The following is a 26,867-nucleotide window of genomic DNA, read 5'->3' as shown; positions in this document are numbered from 1 at the left end:
CTACATATATAATGATATGTGTGGTTTTGCACAGCATCCCCAAAATTACAGCCTACTAACTTAAATATCCTTTTGTCTGGGCTTTTTTCTCTTTTTGCATTATGATGCCTTCACTTCTTAATACTAAAAAAGAAGAAAGGCATCTGTTTACTGTAGTATCTTTATCACATACAGCAACAAAAATGCTTTACTAGAAAGCATGCAATTTATATCATGAAAAGTTTCATAGAAATACTGCTAAGAACAAAAATTGTTTTTACTTATAGTTACTTTTTTCTTTTCCTCCTCCCCTCATCTCAGTGTCCTTCCAAACATTTCTGACATGAAGTGATGCAAATGACTTTCAGTTCCCCACAAGTTTAACAAAGGCAACAAAAGTCCACTCTTTCCACTTTTTCTTATACATACAAGTTTCAGAAATGTAATTGATGCTTTGCAGTCTCGCATTTTTTTCCCCAATTTCCATGTTGCTTGTCTTTATCAGTTCATCTCAGTCTTGCAACTCCAGACTCCGGTTCAGTTCCAGGGTACCACTGATCCTTCTAGTCAAATCATGTGCTTCTCTCTCTCTCAAGTATTTTTCTTAGGAACCATGGAAAAGGTTTAACTGGCAAAGTTTCTTGGTGTGCTGTATTATCAGAAGAATAAGCAGTAGAGTCCTGTTCTGCTTGACTTTTGTTGGACAAACTTTTGTATTTCCTCCTTAGCCTATTCTGCATCAAAAATGACTTTTAAATTCCAGAAAAAAGTATTCCGAAGACAGCTGGATACAGCAGCTTGAATCTCACACTATCCTGGCCGCATGCCACTTCAGTTGTTCATTTGCTGGGGCATTTGCTGCAGATGATTAAGGAAGGGCTCCTGGACACAGCAGATGTCATACAGCAGTAGAAGGAAGCCAAACAAAAAGAGGAGGCAACTTGTTTTTCATTTTTCTGTGATTGTCACAGTTTTTAAACATGACTCTTAACTAATCAAATAGCAGCCAGTGGATAGATTCATAGGTGTTTACTAGGCTAACACCCACAAGGGCCTTTTTAAGCTTAGCCATACATCCCAAATCTTTGATAAGTTCTGGTACCCTTGATAAGTGTAAGCAGGGGCTTGGGAAATTAAACATTTACAAGCAGGGGCCTGGGAGAAGAATCATTTACAGGCTGCTTGTGCCCATTAGAGACATAAGTGCCAAATCAGGGATGAATTTCCTGTTCCCCATCCAACTGCCCAAGTTATACTTGAATTGGGTTAGGGAGGATCTGTGCTTCACATGGAATGGGAGCCACTTCCAGAGATGGGGTAGTCTCTGGGGTACATACCTGTCTCTCCAGCAGGTTCTACTTGTATCACAGGCAAGGTTTAAGTCTTTAGAACAGGTAATTCTGGTGCTGTTTATTTTGGAGACATGCAGGAGGTCCATCAGAGTGGGATCTGACAATGCCCTGTATGCTAGGCATAGATCTCCCCTCAATAGACTGTAGGAGACAGAATACAGAGATACAGCATTGAGGCGGTCTGCATAGGACATGCTACTTATACCATGTGTTCTTTTAGTGAGGAACCTCTGTGGATGTTCCAATTGTTAGATATGGTTAGGTACATACAGCGTAAGTGAACTTTTGACTCCATGCCTCATAGATGTCTGGTGACAAAAACAGGAGGATACCAACATAAACCTAAAATGGTAAGGTGGAAGGGAAAGGAGAGAATAAGATTTGGAAATACTGTCAGGAGACTGCTGGAAAGTGTGGAATTCAGAATGAAAAGCACATGGATGACAACTGGAAGAAGAAGGACACAACAAGTATAACATCCAGTGGGTGTCCTAGAAGACTCTTCTTAAGGCAGTCAGCTTTCAATAAAGCCTAGAAGATATGCAAAAGGGATTGGGTAAGAGCAAAATTAAGGCAGCTGGATTCTGCAGATTTTAATGTTATTCACCCTCATAATATTCTTATTTAGTCGAATCACTAATGATGACCTAACTTGTTTTTAAACTTCACATACCACTGAGCCTATTCACAAATATGAATCATTTCCATGAAAGGCTAGTAGTTATCTCACCAATACACACACTTGCCATATTTCAGGCTTAAAATCCAACCAGTCTGGATTAGAAACTTAATGGATCCTGTCAGCAAACATCTATTAAATGGAGATCCAGGAGGAGACAGCAGTAAGTTCAGGAAACCTGGACTATTCCATTAACAATGTAATAACCAGCCTGGTGCTAACATGCAAATCTCTTTGTAGGTTGTGCTACTGCAAGAAGAAAATGTTGCCAACAACAGTCTAAGTGGGCATCCCAGACAGAGGAACTTAGCAAACCATTTATCTGACTACTGCATTTATGCCACACTATGGTTACCAAAGGAGTCTGGTTATGCTGGGATTGAATGATAACTACTCTGCATTCCTGTGGGTCAAGCAACATTGCTATAGAAACTAACAGAGTTAAAACCTCAAAACTAGCACTTTTCTGGCTGCAGCAAAGACCCTGTACAACATAATCCTGTTATGAAGCAATCGGAGGGAAGAAAGAATGAGCTGCAAAAGTATACACAGCGAGATAATCATACATAATTTTTAACTTCAGTGATTAAAAGAAAGATGAATCACTGGTGCATTTTGAATTCAGGTTTGTTCACTCTCAGGTCTTTTTGCATCTTGTTTTATTAATGTATTTATTTACTTGGCTGTATCAGAGCATTTAGGTGTGAGAAGGTGATTTATTCCTGCTACTTTTGTGACATACTGGCCTACTTGGATGGGCTTCAGCACAAGGCATAACTGTAAGCATCTATCAAGTGAGAATGACTACCACTTTATATACCCCTGGAGATGTCCACACTATGACTGTGAAATGGATACTGTCTAGCAAAAATGTATCCCTTTCTAAAATGTGTTAATTAAAGCCATGACCCAGATGAAACTCAATCTTTGTACCCATTTCAACAAATATTTTTAGGATAGTGACCTCATTATACTTGTTTTCTTTTGTTGTGTCAGAGACAAAAGCTTACAGAAGCCGTTTTGAACAACAATGTATGTGACCAGATGGCCAAAGAAGGCAGGTGCAAAGATGAGTGAATGACTTAAAGCTGTAATGTTCAATGTTGAAATGGCTTACAGTTGCAGTGCAGAAACTAACTTAGTATTATTTCTATGTGGTTGTTTAATTTGCAGTGACATAAAGGAAAGTTGTGTAAAATCTTACCATAACCATAGATGTCCCTCTCTTCCATGTTGCAGTATTATACTTGTGGGTTTACCCTTCTTCCTCTCCAGTTCGTCCAGCCAGGTTTCTAAAGATTTTCAGTCCCTCTTGGTGCGTCGGACGTCTGACGTGGCTATAGGAACGTGGACCATAAAAGTGACCTTTCCACACACCAGCCCTCAGAACATAGTAAAAGCCCCAGTTGGAGCCAGTCCTGTAAGGGCATAGCCTGTCCAGTATCGCCCAGGAGAGCAAGTGCAGTCATACAAGTGGGGAAGGTGGGTGGGAAGGAATACTGCATCATGGAATAGAAGGACATCTATGGTTATGGTAAGATTTTACACAACATTCCTTTGTCCTTCTATTCCAGTACTGCAGTATTCTACTTGTGGGTGAGTACCAAAGCTCACTGAGGATTGGGAGGTGGCCTAGATGAAGTTTCCAGGAATCCGTGTAGGATAGCCCTGGCAAACCCCGCCCTGGCTCTGGAGATGTGGTCCAGTTTGTAGTGTTTGGTGAAGGTGTGTACTGAGGACCAAGTGGCTGCCTCAAGTAAGGAGTTGGTGTCTAGCCCCTTAAAGAAGGCTCCAGAAGAGACCTTTGCTCTGATGAAGTGGGCCTTGACATTGCCCTGCAAGGTCTTACCATGGTGTAAGTAGCAGAAGGAAATGGCCAGGGAGATCTAGGCCAAAATGGTCTGCTTGCTCACAGGTTTCCCCAAAGCCCTGGGGTGGAAGAAGACAAACAGCTGGTCTGATTTCCTAAAGGATTTGGTTTTATGTAGTTAAAACCTAAGTTGTCTGTGGTCGGCTAGGGAATGCACCACTGTCTCACTATCCCCCTGTGGGTTTGGGAAGAAGGTGGGAAGTTGGGTGGGCTGGTTCAAGGATAGTTCATTCACTACCTTGGGAATGAATGATGGGTTTGTCCTGAGGGTCACCGTGTCTAGGTGGAAGATTAGGAAAGATGGTGTAGCCATAAGAGCTTGCAATTTCGAAACTCTTCTGGTGGAAGTCAGAGCTACCAGCAATACAGTTTTCCATGTGCAAAAGTTGAAGGTGGCCTTGTCTGCTGGCTCAAAAGGGGCTAGAGTGAGGTTTTCTAAAACATAGTTTAGGTCCCAGGGAGGGGAAGACAGTTTCCTGGGTGGTCTTAAGTGTAATACACCTTTGAGGAAAAGTTTGGAGGGAAGTCTGGATGCAACGGGTGGCTCCAGGGGGAGGCAGGCAGAGATAGCAGACAAGTGTGCCTTCAGAGATGAGTAAGACAACCCTGTCTGGATGAATTCACACAGGTATGACAGGATGAGAGGCATATCGCTTTCCAGCTGGTCTAACTGTCTTTTGTGACACCAGATAGAACACTTTTTCCATTTTGAGAGATAGGATTTCCTTGTGTTGGGTTTTCTGGTGTCCTGCAGACAGTGAGCACATCCTCGTTATATAGGTGTCTGAAGGGGATCAGAATCCTATCAGCCACAGGATGAGGTGCATGGATTGCCATTGTGGGTGTATCTGAGTCCCCTTGTGCTGTGTGAGCAGGTCCACTGAAGGGGGTAACTTGTGGTGACTGCCCCTGGACAGGTGAAGAAGGGGGAACCAGTGCTGTCTTGGCAAGCAGGGAGTCACCAGCAAGATTTTGGGTGAGCCCTGATGAATTTTTAGCAGGACCCTTTGTATCATTAGGAAGGGAGAAATGCATCAGGAATTTCCCCTTCCAGATTATCGAGAAGGCATCTGTTGCTGATGCCTTGAGGTCTGGTGTCCTGGTGCTGTAGCCAGGAAGTTACCTGTTTATGGAGGAGGCGAACAGGTCTATTTGTGGAATACCCCACCTGTGGACCATATTCAGGAAAACATCTCGTTGCAGCATCCATTCATGGTTGTTTGAAATGGTTCTGCTTAGGTAATCTGCCTGGGAGTTGTACAGGGATAGAATGTAGGCTGCCTGAAGGGTGATCCCCTGAGAGGTAGCCAGTTCCCACGCCTGCAGAGCTAATCTGCATAGAAGGTAGGATTTGGTCCCTCCCTGCTTGTTGAGATACCACAGGACTGTGGTGTTGTCTGTGAATATCTTTAGAGGGCCCTGCTCTACATAGGGCTGGAAAGCCTGTAGAGCAAGGAGGATGGCTCTCATTTCTCTTATGTTTATGTGATCTCGTTTGTGTCTGTCTGTCCACAAACCTTGTACTTTCCTTTTTCCCAGAGTTGCTCCCCAGTCCAGATCTGAGGCATCTGTGTGCATGGGTAGGGAGGGAGAGGGTGTTTGCAGAGGGAGTCCTGGGTTCTGGGCTACCTGAGCCACCCACCATTTGAGTTCCTGATGTAAGCAGGGGAGCAGGGGGATCCTGAACTCTAGAGGGTGGGAGTGCTGGGTCCACACTGAGCGGAGGTACCACTTGAAATTTCCTCATGTGCATCCTTGCTAGGGGCAACATGGGAATGGTAGCTGCCATGTTCATAGGTTCATACTAGGCTATCTGCCCTAGGGCATTTATAAGCCTAGCCAGAGTGTGTTTGGCTTTCGCCACCCATTTTAAATGAATTTTGCTATGCCCTTTTTCGAGGTTAGTATACTGTGCCTCTGTCTAACAGTGACACAGAAGTGATACCCGGGTTAAACCTACGATCTCCCATCCACTCATCAAGATTCCTCTTGAAGAGAGTCAATGAGGGACTCTGCCTAACCTGGACTGGGATTTTATTCCAGAGTGAAGGAGCCTCTGGGTTATGAATCTGTCCCTCCAGCATGTCCTATTTATTTCAGTGCTGAGGTTCAAGTCTCTCGAGCGCGTAGCTCGATGGGATTTGGATTTTCTGAGGTGCAGCATGTCCATTAATTCCGGGTTGGACATGGCTTTAAACGTCAGGCACAGATCGCCTCTGAGCAGGTGGTATGCCACTGAGTAGAACTGGAGTTTCTTTAACCGGGCAGCATATGACATCTGTTTGAGCCCTTTGATCCTCTTGGTGAGGTACTTTTGGGGTCTTTCCAGTTGCTGCAGGTGTCTGGTAAGGTACATCCCAAAAGGGGCATTGTACTCAATTATGGGCCTGATGAGGGATGAGTAAAGAGGCATGATGACCTCCCCTGATCTAGATGTGAATCCCTTCATGATTAGGTGGGCTATATAAAATGTTTTTCTAACCACTTTGGCCACGTGGTTTTCAAATGAGAGATTGCTATCAACTTGGGTCCCCAGGTCCCTAATTACTTCTTCCGTACTTAATGGATTACCACCTATGTGGTAATTTGTGGGCACTTTGGTTTTGCCAAAGGGGATGACTATACACTTTTTGGCGTTTAGCTTGAGGCCATGGCTCTGGAACCAGTTGTCTGTTTCTATGAGACCCTTTTGTAGGATGCTTGTGTCGGCTGGAGAGTCGATTATGGCGCCTAGTTTGCAGTCATCTGCGAACTTGGTCAGCCACAGTCCTTCCGTGTTGGCCTGTACCTCCGAGAAATATATACCGAACAAGAGAGGTCCCAGGACTGAGCCTTGTGGGGCGCCACTTGTAACTGGTTTGGAGTCTGACATGGCTCCAACAATTCTAACCATGTGGGTTCTGTCCTTGAGCCAGTTTGCAACCCATCTAGTGACATAGGGGTTTATATTTAAGCTGGTGAGCTTATATATAATGCCAGAGTGGGGTATTGTATCGAAGGCTTTTGCGAGGTCCAGGTAGGCTGTGTGGACCATCTTCCCCTCGTCAATGGCCTTGGTGACTGTTTCAAAGAAATCGACCAGGTTTAAGAGGCAGGATCTGCCCTTAACAAAGACGAACTGGGTAGGATCCAGTGTCTGTAGGTCCCCAATATCTTTATTTATGAGGTCCATGATGATCCTTTCCATAGCTTTGCAGACCAAGCTAATCAGGCTTATGGGGCGATAGTTTCCAGGATCCGTTGAGGCACCACCTTTGTGGAGAGGAACCACTGCTGCTGTACGCCACTCCTTGGGTACATATCCTGTAGTAAGGCTGTTTATGTTTGGGTTTAGCTCTTCTTGGAGTTCATGTAGGACGCAGCCCTGGACAACGTCTGGTCCCATTGATGCTGTGTTTTTTGCTTTGGAGAGGGCAGCTCTTACCTGAGCATCTGAGATGTCAGGGGGGCAGCACTCTGCTGGGATAGATATTTGCCCTTTTGGTGGGCGGGGGGGGGGGGGGGTTTGCGCTGAGCCTGTCAGCTAAGGATGTTGGCAATGTCTGTGGGTTTGGTGTATTTTTTGTCATTTTGGACTAATTCTGAGCATATCTGGGAATTCCCACCCAGGTTCCTAACATAACTAAAGAAAGCCTTGTGATTATCCTTAGTGTCCTGTGCAATTTTTCTCTCGAAGCTGGCCTTAGACGATTTTATGAGTGCCCGTAGTTTTTTGCTAATACTGATCAGAGATGCCTTCCCTTTTTGGGATTTTGCTCTATCATGTAGTAGCTTCCTCCTTCTATTGTATAGTTTGTTTATGGCTGGGGTCCACCAGACAGGACGCCTGCCTTTGGAGGATTGGGTCTTGGTTTTATTTGGGATTGCATGATCCATGTAACCTAGAAGTCTCAGAAATTGTCTTGCAGTCAGTTCTGTTGATTGTAGGGCAGCAAGAAGGTGGTGTGAGAGGAATACCACCTTTTCTGCTGGAAGGAAGGCCTTCATGAGGTCTGTCCTGATCCTTCAACCCAGGAAGATAACATCCTGTGTGGGGTTGAGGTGGGATTTTGGGAAGTTGATCATGAGCCTTAGAGACTATAATAGTACCAGAAGGTCCTGGGAGTGACGATGAAGAGTTTCCTTGTCTTGTCCCTGAATTAGGCTATCATCTAGGTAAGAGAATAGTTTGGATTCCCTTTTCCCTGCAGTAGGCGATGAGTGGAGCTAGGCATTTTGTAAATATCCTGGGGGCAGTAGAAAGCCCAAAGGGTAAGGCACAGAACTGAAAGTGAGATGAGCCTGCCAGGAATCTCAGGTATTTCCTGAAGGCGGGCTTTACAGGTATGTGAAGGTAAGCATCCTTTATGTCCAGGGTTGCCATGAAACCCTGAGGAAGGATGATTGGAAAGAGAGTAGACAGGGTGAGCATCAAGAAAGTAGGAACTTTTAGGAAGGGGTTGATGTGTGAGAAGTCTACAATCGTCCTCCATGATCCTTCCTTTCTGGGTACCAAAAAGATTCTGGAGAAGAATCCTTTTCTTTTTGATTGTGTACGTACTGGTTCTATGTTGCCTTGTAGTAGCAGGGTTTGCAAAAACCTGATGGAGGAGGGGTAGTTGACTGGGAGGAGGCTGTGGTATTCCCAGTCTTGATGGGGGGGGGTGATCCAGGACATGAAGCAAACATTTTGTATGATGGACAGAACCCATTTGTCTGTGGTAATGAGTGATCATGCAGGGAGACAGTGAGAGACAGGCAGATAGGGGGATGGATGAGGGGGGTGGGGGCTGAATATTTGGCAGGCAGTCAGATGCTACCTGCCCTATCAGGAAAGGGAGGCCTTCAGCTGGAAGATTGAGAAGGCCTAGCCTGAGGAAGCAGTCTTCTAGGGGTGTTCTAGATGGGGGGAGGGGGGGCTATAGGCCTGGAGGTTTTCCAGATAAACCATGTCTTTGCCAGATAGTTCCTCTGGAACTTTGGAATAGGCAACACTAGGATGTGTTTTAGGTTCTGTAATTCTTTTCCTTTCTGTTGCAAGGATTTAAACAGGTCCGTCACTTTTGCACCAAAAAGGGATGAACGATCCAAAGGTGTGTCAAGGAGTTTGGCCCTGAAATCATCTGGGAGAGGCTAAAGTCGCAGCAATGAGTACCTTCTTAGTACTGAAGCTGATGCAGCTGACCTGACTGAGGCTTCAGCTGCATCATAACTGCATCTTACGGACTGTCTATTCACTTGAGAGATGAGTGCTATCAGTGAAGACAAGGATGTTTTGGCTGCACAGTCAGAGATGTCATCTAAATCCTTAATGGCTTTGTTCAGCAGAGCTAAGGAGTATTTGGTCATATGAGTTTGGTAGTTGGTGGCTCTAAATGAGAGGGTAGTAGAGGTGTAGATTTTCTTTCCCAACCTCTCCATAGTCTTGCTGTCTTTATCAGCAGGGGGGACAGTAGTGGTATGAAGGAGCTTGGAGGCCCTGTCCGTAGAGATGGAGATAGTGGCAGGATCAGCAGGAGGGCACTTAAAAGAGAAATTTCTCCATCTCAGGGATTTTATAGAGTTTGTCTGCTCTAAGTGAGACTGGAGGTTGGAAATCCGGGTTAATGGAGGCTGAGGCAAATGCATCCAGGAATGCTAGTTGAATAGGAGGGATGGCAGAAGGACTGGGAGCATCCATTTGAATAAGATCATCAAACCTCTTTTGTACATCAGTCATATTCGACTGACACTTAAAGTGGTCTTTCATCTTATTAATAGTTTCCCCAAAGGTTAGATCCTCTACAGGGGAGTTAGATTCAATGGAGCCCTCCTCAGGAGATCCACATCCCAGGGGGGATGAGATCTGAGAAGAGTATGAAAGAGTTCTCACAGGAATCAGACAATTCTTTTTCTTCAGGCTGATCTACTCTCCTTTCAGGGATGAGAGGCCTGGGACTAAGGAGGGGAGGAGCAGTGGCAGAGGATTCTGCAGAAGGCCTAAGGGCCATAAAAGCATTGAACTTTTCATAGTATTTCTAGTGCCCTCCTCTCCTTCACAGACACTATCAACAAAAATCGCAATAACAACCTATACTCCTCAGCTTTATTTCTTGACCTCTCTAAAGCCTTTGATATGGTGAATCATAAACTTCTGCTAGACACTCTACAATCTCTTGCTCTTGACTCTTTAGCTTTGTGCTGGTTTGACTCATATCTGACAGAAAGAAAACAGGCAGTCCTTTGGGAAAACCACCTATCTTCTCAGCTCCCAGTCCTAATAGGGGTCCCCCAAGGATCCATCTTAGGCCCCCTTCTCTTCTCTATATTTATAAATAACCTGTCCTCCTCTCTCCCAACATCCACATGTATTCAGTATGCAGATGATTCAACTCTCGTCTGTTCTGCTGCATCTCCAGCTGAACTTTATTCCTCCACCCAAAAAGTCTTCACAGCAGCAGAAAACTGGTTCCAACATATCTGTCTCCTCCTTAATCCCAAAAAAAACAAATTTACATCTACCAACGGTACTATCATCTCACCTGATTTATCCACTAAACTACTAGGTGTAACAATAGATAATCAACTGAACTTTGATGCCCATATTGACCTTACTATCAAAACTGTTAATAAAAAGATAGGAGCCCTCTACAGACTTAAGCCCTTTCTAACAACAACTGCTAAAGTGTCCCTAGCCCAAACTCATCTCATCTCCACATTACTATACGCCTCCCCAACTTTTATCAACCTCTCTAAATCTAACCTTCAGAAACTTGTCACGGCCTACCACAGCATTGCTAGGTTTGCTACGGGTTCCCCATTTCGCACACATCATTGCGTTAATCTCAAAATGCTTGATTGGCTTGAACTTCAACATCTTATTCTATTACATCAATTAGTCATCACATATAAAATTCTCCATTACCCTACTAATACACCCATAATCAATAACCTTGTGGCCCCCTACAAGAATCTCTCTTCCCTTCGCTCTGCAAACAAACTGCTAGTAGCCACTCTCAAGTCACACAATAAGGCAGGCGACTCCTTGTTCACCAATACTATTGGCCCATACTGGAATAAACTCGCCACAGAATTGACTACTTTGGGCTCATCACAACTTTTCAAGAAACAACTAAGAAACTATCTCAAATCCCACTGGCTATGCCCTTGCTTGAATCCAGACTGACCTCCCATCTAACTTTCTTTATACTTCTCTTCATCACTTCTCCTTCTTCTCTCAATACTAACCCTCTGTAGCTCGCCTATCTCTCAAATGGACTTTCTTTTTTCTCTACAAGGTCGCTTTCTCCTTTTATAAGATATATTACTGCAACATGTCATCTCACCTTGTTTTTAAACCTATTAATCATCCCTGCTGTGCAATTTCTGTTTCCTAGAACTAGTGCCCAGGCACTAATTGTTTATCATAATTCTTAATATTGTAAATATTTTTGATTCTTATAGTTGTTATGAAAGAATATGGGATCATGGATCCCTTCTGTATTTCTCCTTTGTTTTGTTTACCTATCTTAACGTGCTACTGTAAATGTAACTACACTACATTGAATTTGTTCTTTACATTCTTATACTTTTTGTTTCTTTTGTTTCTTTTATTGTCCTGTTTGAATGTTTTTACTAGTATATAGTGGAGCTTTTCTCCTCGGGCCTCTGCTGAAAATGGACATGTATCCAGCCAGACTAGCCCGGTCAACAAATATAAAATAAATAAATAAATAATAAAAATAAATAAACAAGCTCTGGCTGAAGGCCTGCCAATCTGGCATGCTTTCTGAGGCCAAAGTAAGGTGTCTTGTTTTTTAGCTTTTTCTTTAAAGGCCTTGCTGGTGTCTGGCTAGGGATAGGCCTTGGGTACGGCATCGGGATGGGGGAGGCGGCATCAACGGGCCCAGAGTGAATGCTGGTTCCCCCACCTGGCATCTAAGGCAGGCACTGGTAAATCCTCTGTGGACGTGTCATCTGCTCGAGATTGTGCTGCTTCCTCAGAGGTACCTGCTTTATCTACACCGGTGGATGCCGGATCCTCAGCCAAGCTGACCGACTACAGACTGAGGTATGGCAGAGAGAGGCACAGCTGATGAAGTAGGCCACATAGACTTGGCCCTCTTCCTAGGTAGTTCAGACAGGGTGTTGGATGCGGCCTACATCCCTAATGCTATTTGTTTCAGGCACTGATTCTCTAAATACAAATGTAAGGCCTGCAGACAGTGGCGTAAGGTCTTAGGGACAAACGATTGGCAAATGGTGCAGTTCTCGTGGTCGTGTTCCCAGCCTAAACAAAAGAGACACTGGTCATGGGTGTCTTTGTAGGGAATTTGCCGACCACACTTGCACTTACCAGATGACATGAACAGACTATAAATATAAACAAAGTAGGACTGAAAGAATCCTCAATGGGGTACTTAAGTGAAACTTTTTTCGATCCAACATCTGCGAGAAGCAGGAGCACTTGGCGTACGACTGGTGGCTGAAAAGTTCTGAGGGCTGGTGCGTGCAGACATCATTTTTATGGCCCACGTTCCTACAGTCACGTCAGACATCCAATGCACTAAGAGGGACTGAAAATCTTTGGAAACCTGGCCGGACGAACTGGAGAGGAAGGGTAAACCCACAAGTAGAATACTGCAACATTGGAACAGAAGGACATCTGTTTTAATATCATCAGTGTGTCCGTGGTTGAGCTAAGTGATCAGCTTTATAGAATGTGCAAAGTGGCAGCACTGGTGCAATAGCTGATATAAAGAAAAATGAACCAGTGCAATAAGTAATCTGCTGTTCTGTGTCTAAAGTGCCATAACATTTTTCATTCATCCTCATCTGTTGATATGGTTACAAAATTAACTACTAAGCAGCTCACCAGCTCTAGGAGTAGCATTTGTATGATGAATGGCACAAGTTTTAACTCAGTTATGAAACAAGTTTTCTAAGTGAATTAACTTACAGAAAACTACTATAAATAAAATATGTTTTCCTAAGTGCTTTATCTTACAGAAAACTACTATGAACAAAAACTGGTACATGCACAAACAGCTACACAGTGATCAGAACCAGTACAATTTTTAAAACTTTACAGTTCAGCACTGTGTAACTCAGTACTCTCAAACAGTGTGTCTGTCTTTACTTTAATGCTCAGTGCTTTATTTCAGTGCATACCTGGTCTCTAGAACCTCCTGAAATTTCAGCACTGTACCCTTACTCATGCCTATAATACAGTAGGCATGCACAATCAAAGGAACATGCAACTAATTTAGATCACTGATGGAGGGTAAGTATTAATTAATCAAGTCTCACTTTGGCTAACTTTGTTCTGGTGTCAATTTTCCAGTCACCAGTCTCACTAATGTTGTCACCTTTGTCATGGCATGTACATCATCCAACTCCCATCTGTTAAGGGTGCACTCTGCCACAGGATCCCATAGAATCTTTTGACTGCTGAATTACAGAGAGATGAACAGTCATGTCATCTGATAGCCTGACCATCCTTTAATCTCTCTGTCACTTGTTGCTACCGGACAAGCATCTCAGTGAAGTGTTCTCTACAGAGTGAAACTGGGACACAAAGGCAACTCAGTAGCCTTCTTTGTAGTTACGACATGTCAAGACTCATGCAGCTCAAAGCATTGACCTTGCAGAACATTAAACTGAGTTTTGCAGGATGAGGCCAATGTAGTACTTTCAGTGCTAGACCATGCAGTTTGGTTTCAGTGGTTGCATCCAGGAAGAATTCTGAGAGTAAAAATGATAATGCATCACACAACAAATCATTTTATAGCAAGCATAAATGCAGGGTACAAAGGAAAACATTTTAGCAGCAAGTCACTTCTACTGCATTCATGTTTTAATTCATATTCACAATACTTACCATTTACTTTCTAAGACAAGTCACTGAATGCACATATGTTACAGTGGAAAAAAAGATAAGAAAGCAGAAAGAAAGGCAGGAATGCAATTATAGTCAAAGCAGAGGTGGTAAAATGCAAAGTAATATTTCTGAGAGTGTTGGAATCAATGCATTTTTTTTCATAATTTTTGTTTAGGAAAGTAACTCTTCTTTCCACTATATTACCATTGTCAGTGGTGTGCTAAGTTTAGTCATATCTGCAGTTCTACAGTGTATGTAAGTGGTTTAATGTGGGGTTAAGACAGTGTCCTCTGAATTTTTACCTCAGCGTGCTTGGCCACTGTGTTGTGCTGCAGATTTTACTTCCTACAGCAAGTGCAGAAAGAGTTAGAAATCAATCAGATATTCCAGTTGTCACTTTTTATCCAGTGTGCAAGACCTATAAGAAATTTTGTTCTCTGTTGTTGCAGTTGATTACAAACCTAATGGCGTTCTGTATGGGTATATGGGCCCGTGCTGGGAATAAACATTCTGTATCTTAATACAGAGATCTTTTTCATTTCTGGTTAGAAATGTTTTTATTTAGAGGAATACAGGACCATCTCACAAATTACAAGCGAGCACTGGCCATGGTGGTGAGCCAGAACCCAGATCCTCTTTTTATCATGACTCACATTTGTCATTAAAACAACTTTTTCTTGCTACCTAAGTTGTTATTCCTTGGCACTTAACAAGTTGTCCACACACTGCTTGCTCTAGTGGACTGTATAACAGGTGCATAACACCTCTAGAGATCACCTTTTGTGGATGCTGTGCTTTTTGTGGTTAAAGCATCATACTGTGACCAGCACAAAACACGCTGACAGCAAGATCCGACCAGAAGTAATTTTCCACCTTCACAGATTGAATACTGTTCTACTTCTTTTGGTTTAACCTGAATTTCCAAATCCCAGTATGCCAAGATCATCCCACATATCCTGGAGAACTGAAAGCTGAAAGCACTACTCCTCAAAGTGTACTGCATGACAATTCAAAAAGCAGGCCTAATCAAAAGAAGCTGATCACTTAGAAACCTCCCCAGCAGTGTTTATTTGGAGAGGCAGACCTTCTCTATACTCATATATTGGGAATACATCTCCAAGACTTGTATATAGCTACTCCAACATCACATAGACATAATGAAGAAGTGCACAAAAAAGTTGCTTCTACATCAATGTCTCTTGCTATATATTATAAAGTTCTCACAATGTGTGTTGCAATCAACTGTTTGACATATGTAGCTTATGAGTGGTTTAGTTTTTTTGTATGTCAGGATTGACAAGTTAGGTTTTAAGCAGCTGGGTTTTAGAAAGGTAATGCAGAAACACGTCCTGTATTGGCAGACAAGGACCATATGTCAGACTCTAGTCTGCTCATTTAGGACCTCACGACTAAGTCAAAATTCTTTGTTAACCAATACCCTTCTTGCTACAGCTTGTGTTTGCATTTAACCATCCAATGCACTCTTGAATTTATCCATTATTTAACTGACCTTGTAACCTCTTTACTAAGAATGTTTCATGAGTTCATGTCACTGCACAAAAATACTTGGGATCACTTTTAACTACTTTTCCATCTGTGACTCTCATCTCTTGAATACTCTCTTTAAAAGATGCCACTCTCATGAACTTTGACAGCTCCCAGCCTTTCTGACATACTTAAAATGGTTCTGTTCTGTAAACTGTTTCCTCCAGTTTTAATTGTACTTATTTGTTTACTTGTTAACTGAGTACACTGATCTGGAGACCCTTTTTTACCACAATCTGAGCTAGAGGCACAAATTATACATTTAACAGAATAAAATTACAAGTGTAACAAAAAATCCATACCTATAGTCAATGCACACCTCCAGTCACACAAAGAAGAAATGTAATGGCACATAGGACTGATGTCCACAGAAAATGCATAGTATGTAATAAAGGGAAAGAAACCTAACCAAGTATGAGTTCAAACATGACAGATAAATCAGAAACAGCAGCACGGACACATGAAATGCAAAGGGGTAACCACTGTCCATAAAACAATGACATTTATAAGTCTTTTTTAAGATTTTAAGATTACTTTATTCTACAGCTATAAAAATTCTGCTAATTTCCAGTTCCTGGGGTTGATGGATTCAATGTAGCAGGGGCAAATTTGCCTTTTCCCTACTAGAAGAATGGGGCCATTGCAGAAGCTAGAACCTCCTCATCCTATGACCTTTGCTAGTGGTTGCATTTTTAGTGTAAACAATCTCCTGGCAAGACGTGAACAGTAATACAGGTGTAGGAATTTAAATGTTAGAAAAGCCAATACAAGGTACAAACACTGATATTCCTGACGGGGTCAAAGACAGAGATGACATAAAATACATTTATTAACTGTGGTCAGTGGTAAGCTGGTGTTAGTGTGTGAAATTAAGGGTAATTGCACAAACAGCATACTATGTTTGGGTATCTGAACATTAAACCCAATGCGTTCCTTGCCACAAATGTTAAACGGTTGGACAAAATCTAGCATTATCTCAGTTAGTTAAGAATTTTTTCCACAATGAATTCTGTATGCAGTTGTAAGGAAAGAGTTTGGTATAGCCACACATCCAGAAATTTCTAGTCAGCAATATGGGCATTTGGGATACATGGGATAAACTGTCAAAAGTGATGGAGCATCCCTGAGCCTCTGAGGACAGCCAAAGATATGACTGCTGTCTTGTAGTTCACTAGTGGCTTTTTAACAGCCAACCAGTTCAAGTATTTCTGGAGACATTTTTAGACTTCCAGTAAAGTCATTCTGCTTTAAGAAAAACATCATTAGTAAGGTTGTTAAGGAATGATTTGAATAGTACTGGTTCCAGAAAAGAACTTTACAAAATGCCTGCTGTGAACCAACCTCTGACCAGTTTACCATGGCAAACAAAAATTTGAAATTTTCTACCCTCTAGGTTGTTTCTAAACCATTTAGTGGGCCCCTACACAAAGTCCATCTGCTTCTGTATTTGTATGTACTTTTTATCCTCCAATGCCTGCCAGCCATCAGCCTTCCCACAGTGAGTCATCACATTCATTTTCACACAAGATGTGAGCTGATAATGGCAGATCATCATTCAGGCAGCCATCAGGATTCTCCTTTGTTGATTTAACTTTCCACTGCTAGATGGTTAATGTGTGGGCTCACTTACATGACAGCCTGTTATGTGGCAAAGCCAAGTTCTCATCTGCGAGCCATATGCTGCACTCACACTTCATCACGGGAATCAGCACTGCAGAGCCTACCTCCTTCCCCCAGAACAGGTGAGCTGGCATTGGCTGCTTACCTCTAAGCTTCCTGTTCAGCTCATACAGTGTAGAGGTCACTAACGAAAATTAGGTGATGTAGGACATAGTCAGGGCTTCATCCCTCTGTTCATCTTCATCAGTTTGGTATCACGCAGCAGGTAGTCTACCTATCCAATTTATCTAAGCATCATTTCCTGACAATATATATAAATAAATAAATACATACATCACTTAATATATACATCGCGGTGGTATGGCGGTAGCGTTGTTACCTTACAGCAAGAGGTTCTCCCGTTCGATTCTCGACTTGGCTTAGGAGTGCCTTGTGTGTGGAGTCTGCATGTCCTCCCCGCGGTTGGGTAGCGTTCGAAAGACATGCGTGTGTAAATGGGCGTGCCTTCATTGAAGGTTGGGCGTCGAGCTGGCACCTCGGCGTTTCGTAAAAATCTACTGCCAATCATTAGCGGACTGGATTTCCGCTGTGGTGACCCCTTACCGGGAAAAAGCCGAAAGACAAACAACACAACAATAACAACTTAATATATGCATCTTAAAGGTTAGCTGTGCAGCATCATCATGCCTGCACCAGTCTACTGGAAGGGTAGACAACCTTTTTTGAGCAAAGCACCATAATCCTACTTCATACTCTTGCAAGACAGTTCAGATGCCAGGCAGACAAAAATGTTAGCGTGATGGCAGGTTCAGTGATTCTTGGATATGAACATATACTTTTAATACATTTTAGTGCATTTAATAAACTTGATCATGTCTGCAAGAAATTCTGAAAGTTTTTTTTTTTTTTAAAGCAAGATTGTGATGCCACTGATCAAAATACTATCCTCGTGCTGCTCCTCAGTGAAGGGTAAGCAAAATGTGCCCGATTGGCCTTCTGGCACTTATGCTATTGGGGGGGGGGGTACCTATTCCTAGTATGCCTTGTGACTAAGTCTACTTCACCCTTTCCCAATAACTACCATTCCATAAAATGTGACAAAGGCTACTATGGGGACAAAAGTCCACACCCCCTTTATTATATATTAAGAATTCAAGAGTGTTGCAGGATGTTAAGATAGCAAACCTAATTACTTCTGCTAAACATTTTACTACACAGTCAGTGCTCAATCTTTGATAAACAAAGTACGCCTGTGTACAACAGCCTTATAACTGAGAAAGCATCATAGGGCTGCTGTTGTCTTTATAGACGTCAGCAGTGTTACTCTGTAAATGACTATCACTGCATACAAGCAGTACACATTTAAAAGTGGCTTACAGTACTTTTGACTTATGGGTATTAACATAGAGGCTCTTGGATACTACTGTATCTAGTGGCACCATGGAGGTAGAAACCAAGTCTTACATCCTTGTAACTACTGATGGAGTCCCTGCCTACCTACAGCAGTAGGAGTGACTGAAGTCTGACTGCAGGCTAGGATGGCATGCATCTGTTCGGCCACAAGACTACAGGCCTTCTCACAGCTCATCATTCCTGTGCCTGCAGAGTGTTCTGCAACATTTACATCCTTCGTGCTTTTATTCTTGTAGCTTTTTATAATCAAGTCCCTCATATGGACTTAACTCACAGGATACCAAACTAGCCTGCCACAGACATACTATGTATAACTATGTATTTATTAACTTACTTAATGGAGTACAGCACTGATCGCAAGTGACCGATTTCAGCCTCAGTCCCAAAATACAAAGTCAGAATTATACTTACTGGGAGACACCATGATTACAATGAAAATACCCGTAAGAAAAGCACCAACTATCAGTATTGTAAAGAGTACAAGCAATTATAATGCTACTTACAAAAAACCCAAACCAGAGATAGAGAATAACCTTACCAAAGGTAATGCTGCCCACAAAAAGCAAATTGAACAGTAAGAATGGCAACAACCACCACAAAGTCAAATCCAAGGTTTAATCACTTAAACAGCATAAAACGACAAAAAATCAGAACAGCAACAATGATGTGTAAGCACTTTCAGGCTAATGCCCTTCTTCAGACAATTAACTAAAAAATCTAGCAATTTAAATAGTAAATGACAACCAATTAAAATCAGTAATTTATCCACCTTTTCTTTAGGACTGGCTTAAGGGGAATGACATCATTCAGTCCTGGGAATATATGTGCTGTTAACTCTATAACCCATCTTGCTTCCTGATACTCTGTTTCATTCACCAGGACCCCCGCAAACCTCTTGTGTATGCTCTGTATTACTGAAAACCTAAAACCATGTCCTGGAAACTGATGAATGTGTTGATATAAGGCAGTATGCTCATTGTGTAGCCTTATTGCAGACAAATGGTTTAATATTCTACTTTTTAACATACAATTCATCTTCCCTACATAAAATCCTGCACATAATCTACAGGTAGCTAAATATATCACGTTCATAGTCTTACAACTAGCACATGTATGGAAATGATACACTCTATTAGTAATGGGGTGTGTGAATGTGGTATCTGTATTTATTTGAGGACATGCCTTAAAGGTACCACAGGGTCTGGTCCCTTTAAATCTAGATGTAACCTGAATCTTTTTATTCCCTTCTTGACATAATAAATCTTTTCTTTTAAGTTCTTATTCCTTCTAAAACCAAACATTGGTTCTTCCCCTATAACTTTCTTTATCTTATCATCTGTAAGAAGAATTTTCCAATTTTTCTGCACTATATCACATACCCCATGTATGTCAAAGGAAGGACAAGATGCGGCCATGGTTAACACGTGACCGAGAGGAAAATGTTATGAACAACAATTCTACACGACAGGAGAATAAAAAAAGGACTGATGTTCACTTACAGCAACAATATACATGGGGTATGTGATATAGTGAGGAACAATTGGAAAATTCTTCTTACAGATGAAAAGATAAAGAAAGTTATAGGGGAAGAACCAATGTTTGGTTTTAGAAGGAATAAGAACTTAAAAGATTTATTATGTCATGAAGGGAATGAAAAGATTCAGGTTAAATCTAGATTTAAAGGGACCAGACCCTGTGGTACCTGTAAGGCATGTGCTCACATAAACACAGATACCACATTCATACAACCCATTACTAATAGAGTGTATCATTTCCATACATGTGCTAGTTGTAAGACTATGAACGTGATATATTTAGCTACCTGTAGATTTTGTGCAGGATTTTATGTAGGGAAGACAAATTGTATGTTAAAAAGTAGAATCTTAAACCATTTGTCTGCAATAAGGCTACATAATTAGCATGATGCCTTATATCAACACATTTAACAGTTTCCAAGACATAATTTTAGGTTTTCAGTAATACAGAGAATACACAAGAGTTTTAGGGGGGACCTGGTGAATGAAACAGAGTATCAGGAAGTAAGATGGATTATAGAGTTAACAGCACATAGATTTCCAGGACTGAATGATGTCATTCCCCTTAAGCTAGCCCTAAAGAAAAGGTGGATAAATTACTGATTTTAATTGGTTGTCATTTACTATTTAAATTGCTAGAATTTTTAGTTAACTGTCTGAAGAAGGGTATTAGCCTGAAGGCGCTTACACATCATTGTTGCTATTCTGATTTTATGTTGTTTCATGCTGTTTAAGTGATTAAACCTTGGACTTTACTTCATGGTGGTTGTTGCCATTCTTACTGTTCAATCTACTTACAAAAAAATCAAGACAAATCTCATTTAAAAAGTGAAGTGTGTGTGTGTGTGTGTGTGTGTGTGTGTGTGTGTGTGTGTGTGTGTGTGTGTGCGCATAACAGTTACAGCTGTGTGTTGTCTACGAATAATGGGATAGCTGAATGGAGGGGGCAAAGAATGTTAGAGTTTGTGAGTAGTTGGAAGGAGAAGTTATGTTAAGCAAAAGATTATGCGAGAGAGAAGTGCATATTGGTGCAACATAATATGATGTTACCAGCAGGAGAATGAAAGAGTGAACCTGCTCAGGTTAGATGACATGGTTGGATAACAGGCAATGGCATGTGGCTGATAACAGGAGGTGGGCCTTTAGTTCAGTCCTAAATTTAGGGTAAGATGAGGACTCTACTTGCGGGGGAATATGCTCCCAGAGTTTGGATTATGCTAAGTCAAACAGAAAGCCCTTAACTCAGTGTTTTCAAATATCCTGGCAATCCCTTCTTCCCAAGGTTAAACCTCCTCTAGGATGAATGACAACGACTACATCAGCCATCGAGTATTCTGAGTGCTTCATTTTATTTTAGTTTATTTTTTTTTTGTGGGGGGGGGGGGTTGATTGATCTCAGTCAAGGACTGATCTGAGAAACGGGGAGCATGCACAGTGATGGTTTGAGAGCCATTATAAATATCCAGCTTTATCTTTCCTCATTTTCTCTCACCACTGGATCTCAGTATCACAGCTAATCCACAGCAGCAATATGTATATTACATACAATATGCTAATCAAAACACATATGTTTATTTAACTTGAAATAATACAACAGGTAAATAGCACATAGTGGAATTTAAAGTGCACAAGCTTCTCTATTACCTGCAATAAAATATTAAAATATTTCTACATACATGCAGGATAAACAGCACAACATGCACCTATCATCCCATCTTAATGGTAATATGGATAAATATGTTGCTTAAACTCTGGGAACAGTAAATCCAACTACAAAATAGGACAACATTTTAGTAGATGAGTTTATTTCTATGCTGGTATGCTGGTATGCTTCTTACACTTGGAAATACACATATGTTGTTGCTAAAACTACGTTTAACCTCTGCATCCTCAAAAGTTTGCAACCCGTGGAATATCTTACTGCATTAAGCATCAAATTACTTGTTTAACTACTTTTGTACAGTAATGCATTAAGTGTCACCCTGAGAAATCTTACATTAATAGTATGACACTTGAACACTGAAAAGAACTTATTCAGATACATATGATATAATCCAGTGCTGCGGTATATTAACAGCAAGACATTTGAATGAAATGTGTGGAAGTGATTTGTCTGCATCTATATTACAAGATCGAATGCTTAGGTGATCAAACACCTAAATATCGAACTCAAAAATGTCGAACAGCACAGGAAAACACATCAGTTGGCCACAGAAAAAAAAATAACTTTACACCCAAACTAAGTGGTGGCTGTGCCCCCCACACCCCCATAACTAAATATGCCAACTCTGTGATCGCTCTACAGTAGACAAAACAGCAAAATCCGGTGACCAGCCAAGGGAAATCTTTCCCTGCGTTAAACTGTCCGTTTGCTGTTTTTCGCTTTCGATATTACAAGTTCGGTGTTTAGGTGTTCGATCACCTAAGCATTCGATCTTGTAATACAGGCCCATCTGTCCTTATGTTTGTTGATGGCTCTAGGACCCAAACACCTAATAGGATAAGGTAAGCTAAGGAGATTATACTAATACAAGTTAAACAAAAAAAGTTCCACATTAAAGCCCATACAAACAAATGTTTATATGAACGCACTAATGTTTTCTTTTTACAAATGTGCTTGCTCTGCCCATTCAGACTGTATATAAGGCAGATGTTAAACAAATGTGTATGGACAAAGAGGGATTAAAAAAGTTACACTACTAAAGTATCACTATAAATAATAAAAAATGCCAATGTAATGATTGCTTACTTTTTTTTTAATTAACTTTTTATGCTCCAACGCCTACTAAACATCATACCATATTCTCACTCAGCTGGGTCATTTGTTTACTGAATACTGGAGTAAGAGCCAACCACAGTGTGTGGGGGAGGGGTATGGTGGACTTCATTTAGACAGCCATCAAGGGTTATTTTTTTTTCTGTAGCCCTAACACCACTGCACATGCCTAGTATCACACCTAAGGTTTGTCAAGAAGTAGGCTTCAGCAAGAACATATCATTCCTTTCCATATGTGATGTATCTCCTCAGGACAGCCTTGCCCTATTTGAAGTCAGACATATGATGGGGTCTCCAGTCTCCACTCAGGATCTAACAATATGCATATGCACCCTAGGCTCAAGCTACCATCCCGAGGAGAGGTGAGCCAGCAGAATCACATTGCTCCTATCTTACTCCATGCCAGCTCCATTGAGTAAGCCAGTCAGTAATCAAACTTAGGTTGCTTGAACTATAGTTAGGGTAAGGTCAATGTGGTTGCTTTCCAAGTTTGTTATTTTCAATTATACAATGACTGTCCATTAATATTCGAAAACAAGCACGGCGATTGGCCACCCCAACCAGAGTGCCCGTTGTAAAAAGTAATAATTCAATAAAGGTATTTAAAAACAAAACAACAGTAGGAACTATACACATGTTCCTGCCATAGCTTAGATTCCCTCTGTTTTGTCTCTGAGGTGCTTTTTAACTTGTAAAAGATTAACTGCACTTGTATTTTACTCAAAGTAAAGGCAGAAATACATGCCATATGTGCAGTACCTGCTTAAGAGTTTGCAAAGCCTTGAATGAAAAGTTCTGCTGGTCTTAGTACCTTATTTTAATTATCTTTCATTGCCATGACTACTTTATGCATATGAGTTTCAATTTGGTGTGGTATGTGTTACTTCATCCTCCTACCATGTGCCTCATTTTAGCAATTTAGAAACTATCTAAATGGGAAAATGAAATACCTTGGAAATAAAAACTGACAACCGGTGCTTCAAACTGAAATAATATGTTAAATACAATGCTAACTTTTTCAGATCTGGTGATGAAAAATGCCTTTTTTTAAATAACAAGCCTAGTTGTGAGAATATCAAGTGAATTGCATTTGGCTGTCAGTATGTAAGTAATGTTAGTAGGTACATTATATGCATAGGCTGTATATTCTGATTGGCTGATTTATAATCCTTAGTACAACAGTTTGATCCCACATGCAGCCAATCAGAATGCAACCTGTAGCAACTAAAAACTGCTTGTTTATTTCATGCTAAAAGCAAAAAAAAAAACATGAAAAAAGACAAAAAGAAGAAACTTCCTACAAGGGAAACAAGTCTTCTGATTGGTTGTAATGTGGGATCATCTGGAATCAATCCAGCTGCTACCATAGGCATAATGGCTGTAAAGATCCTGGTCAGAAAAAGTACAGAAAGAGAGAGAGAGAGTAAAAGTGAGAAATATGTCAGACAACTGTGTTTTATAGCACATCAACTGTGGGTGCTGCTTTTTGAAATAGTGTATGAGAAAAGGGTGAGATATTCTGCATCACCATAGCTAGTCCTTTTATAACAGTGCTGCGGTATACTAACAATGAGTAAGTTTTAACAACCAACACTGTGATAGATACATTTGGTGTGAACATTTTGTGTAAAGGTCGAATAACATGGATATTACGTCACACCTCTATAATGTATTTTAGTTTCATATAGATTAAAACAGCAGCATTCTATTTTGAATGAGTTTACCAAAGCAGGTAAGGCCACTTTGTATTTTTATTTATTTTTGTGTATCATGTCTCATACCTTAGTTATAACCAGAACTTTACAGCTACCATGAACTATATGCAGTGATGCAGAACACAATATTATGTCACATTTTTCTGCATAAAGTATGGCACATTTCAAATAATATAAAAACAAGACCAGCTGCAGAACTATAGTATAAACCAACATAAACCAAAAAACGTTCAGCCAGTGCAAAAAACAAAACAATCTGGTCAGCACTAAATTTAGTATAGTAAGTGCTTTCATTCTTCAATTTATATCAAGAACTTCTTCAGACTAATGAGACATAAAACATCAGACATTTAAATAACAATTCATCATAATCACATGCTAGCTAAACTTCAATTAGAAATCACAATTAAACTATTAAGAAACTTAAAAAGACAGTTTGTTTAATATAATTACAATAAAATTAAATATTTAACAATTAAATATTTAAAAAACATTTTATATTAATGCACTCATTTAAACCAGAAAATTTATCAGCTTCAAGCATGATTTGCCAACGAACTTCTTTATGTTCAAGGGCACTGATAAGATCTCCTCCACGACTAACATGCAATTTGTCAAGTACAAAAAACAAAACTTCCTAAAATCTTCACAGGATAAACTATGCTTTCCCAAAGCATTTCTAACATCTTTATTTTTTATGGCTAATACATGCTATATATTCTCACTGTAAGTGTTCTGTTGGTTTTACCAACCATAGAACACAGTGCAGGAGTCAGAATAAGCTAAACAGACTACGTTCTTAGATTTACAAGTAAATCTAGTTTTAGCTTCTAAAATGCTACCTTTGATTTTAATAATAGCAGTTTGATTGTTAGAAATATATCTACATTGTTTGCATGCTGGACAGCTATATATGCAAACTGGACCTGAACACTCTATAGATAGAGTAATAGGACTATTCTTGTTAAAAAGAAATGAAAGATTTCCATGCTTTTTATATATAAAAGTAGGTACATCTGCTATAAATACTAGTCAGACTACCATTGTCTTGGAAAATCTTTCAATTATTTTTAATACTACCCTGTATCTACTTCCTATCAGTGCTCAACAGTAAAGAAAAAGAATGAGAATGGTGGAACACTTTATCATTATTATTAATATTAGTAGTATTCTATTCTTATAACCACTTCTCAAGATGGGTAGAAATTTATCCCCCTGTTTATTAACAATTTCATCAGATATCTCAGAAAGTTTGAGAAAATTTCCGAACTCAACAAATATAAATTTTAAAAAAGCTAACTCTTGTAAAAATACTTTATCATCACTGATCATTCTACTGAGATGGATACATTGGCCTCTAATGACATTCCACTTTATGAAGTGTGGATGCATACTAGAATAATGAAGGTAACTGTTACCCCATGTGGGATTACAAAATAATCTACTATGAAATTGCTGACCTTCTGCATCCAAAGTGATCATCAAGTCCAAAAATGCATAAATAGGCAGCACAGACACAAACACAAATAACAAAAACTTGACAGCATTAACTGAAAAAGGCTGTGAATGGACAAGAAAGCATATATGCAATTAAGCTATTTGATTTTGAAGCCTGATTTGGCCATCACTTCTGGCTGGAATAAGAAAAGCATCCTGAACATCTGTTTAGCAGCTTGCAATTAACAGTAATCAAACGTGAATCACTGAAAAGGATCCAGTGTGAATGAATCCCTGTCAGAAAAAAAATTGTGTTGATATAATCAACCCACCATGCCATTTTAGGGTATAGCAAATTAAAAAATGTAAAAATTTAGAGTGATGTGGAGGCATTAACACTTTATTGAAGATTTAAGGTATAATTAGCAGTGGACTTAAAGATGGCTGCACACTGATCAACAGCTTAACTTCAGGTCTCCCAGTCTGAAAATATAAACGCGAAAAAGGAGTGCCACTAAAATGTTTTGGGGTAAAATTCAGTTTCTGGGTAGCAAGTGCAATACCTGGATGCCAGCAAAGAAGAAATTTAGAGAACATGAAAGAAATCAACAACAAAAGGTGAAGAGAAAACACTGCCTGGGAAGGATTCTGCAGCTGTTCAGCATAAAGCAGTTCAGGCTTCAGCTTTGGTTCAACAGATGGCTCCCAGTAATTTAGAGGAAAAAATAAATCAAATGTACTCACAGGTGATTAAAATAAATGAAACACTGAAGGAATATATCAAATCAAATAAAAAGCTGGAAATAGAAGATGCTTCAACTAGCTGTTCAGAAGAACTGCTAAAACTACAAATATCAGAAGCTGAAATGAAGAAAAAGATGGCTGAGTATGAGGCTTCTCAAGAAGAGCTGTTTCAAAAAACGGAAAAGTTAGAAGGCACAGTGTGCAGAGAAAACATGAGATTTTCTGCTGTACCAGACAAACTAAAAGGGACAGATTGTATTAATTTTATGAAAGCACAAATAAGCAACTGAACTGGACTGGTGTTCCACATAAGGATTTGTTAACTGAAAGGGCACAGCACATCAAGTGTATGTTCCAAACCTGT

At 40.5% G+C, this 26,867-nt stretch overlaps 1 protein-coding gene across 6 annotated transcripts in view; it reads right to left on the bottom strand.

Annotated features, from left to right (window-relative positions):
- The window catches only part of RILPL1 (Rab interacting lysosomal protein like 1), an 877,667-nt gene that overhangs the window by 47,242 nt on the left and 803,558 nt on the right, over positions 1–26,867 (bottom strand). For 2 of the 6 annotated variants that reach the window (XM_044068559.1, XM_044068564.1), the window contains one exon: positions 23,909–23,996. The exons of the other annotated variants lie outside the window; for them this stretch is intronic. In XM_044068559.1, coding sequence (XP_043924494.1) covers positions 23,909–23,996 — 88 coding nt within the window. The remainder of the gene's footprint in view (positions 1–23,908; positions 23,997–26,867) is intronic. 6 annotated transcript variants of the gene reach the window in all.

This window comes from Protopterus annectens, chromosome 4.part0 (assembly GCF_019279795.1).
Source record: "Protopterus annectens isolate FY-2018-M chromosome 4.part0, PAN1.0, whole genome shotgun sequence".
NCBI lineage: Eukaryota > Metazoa > Chordata > Ceratodontiformes > Protopteridae > Protopterus > Protopterus annectens.
Note: the sequence above shows the minus strand (reverse complement) of the source record. Positions and strands in the feature narration are given on the sequence as shown.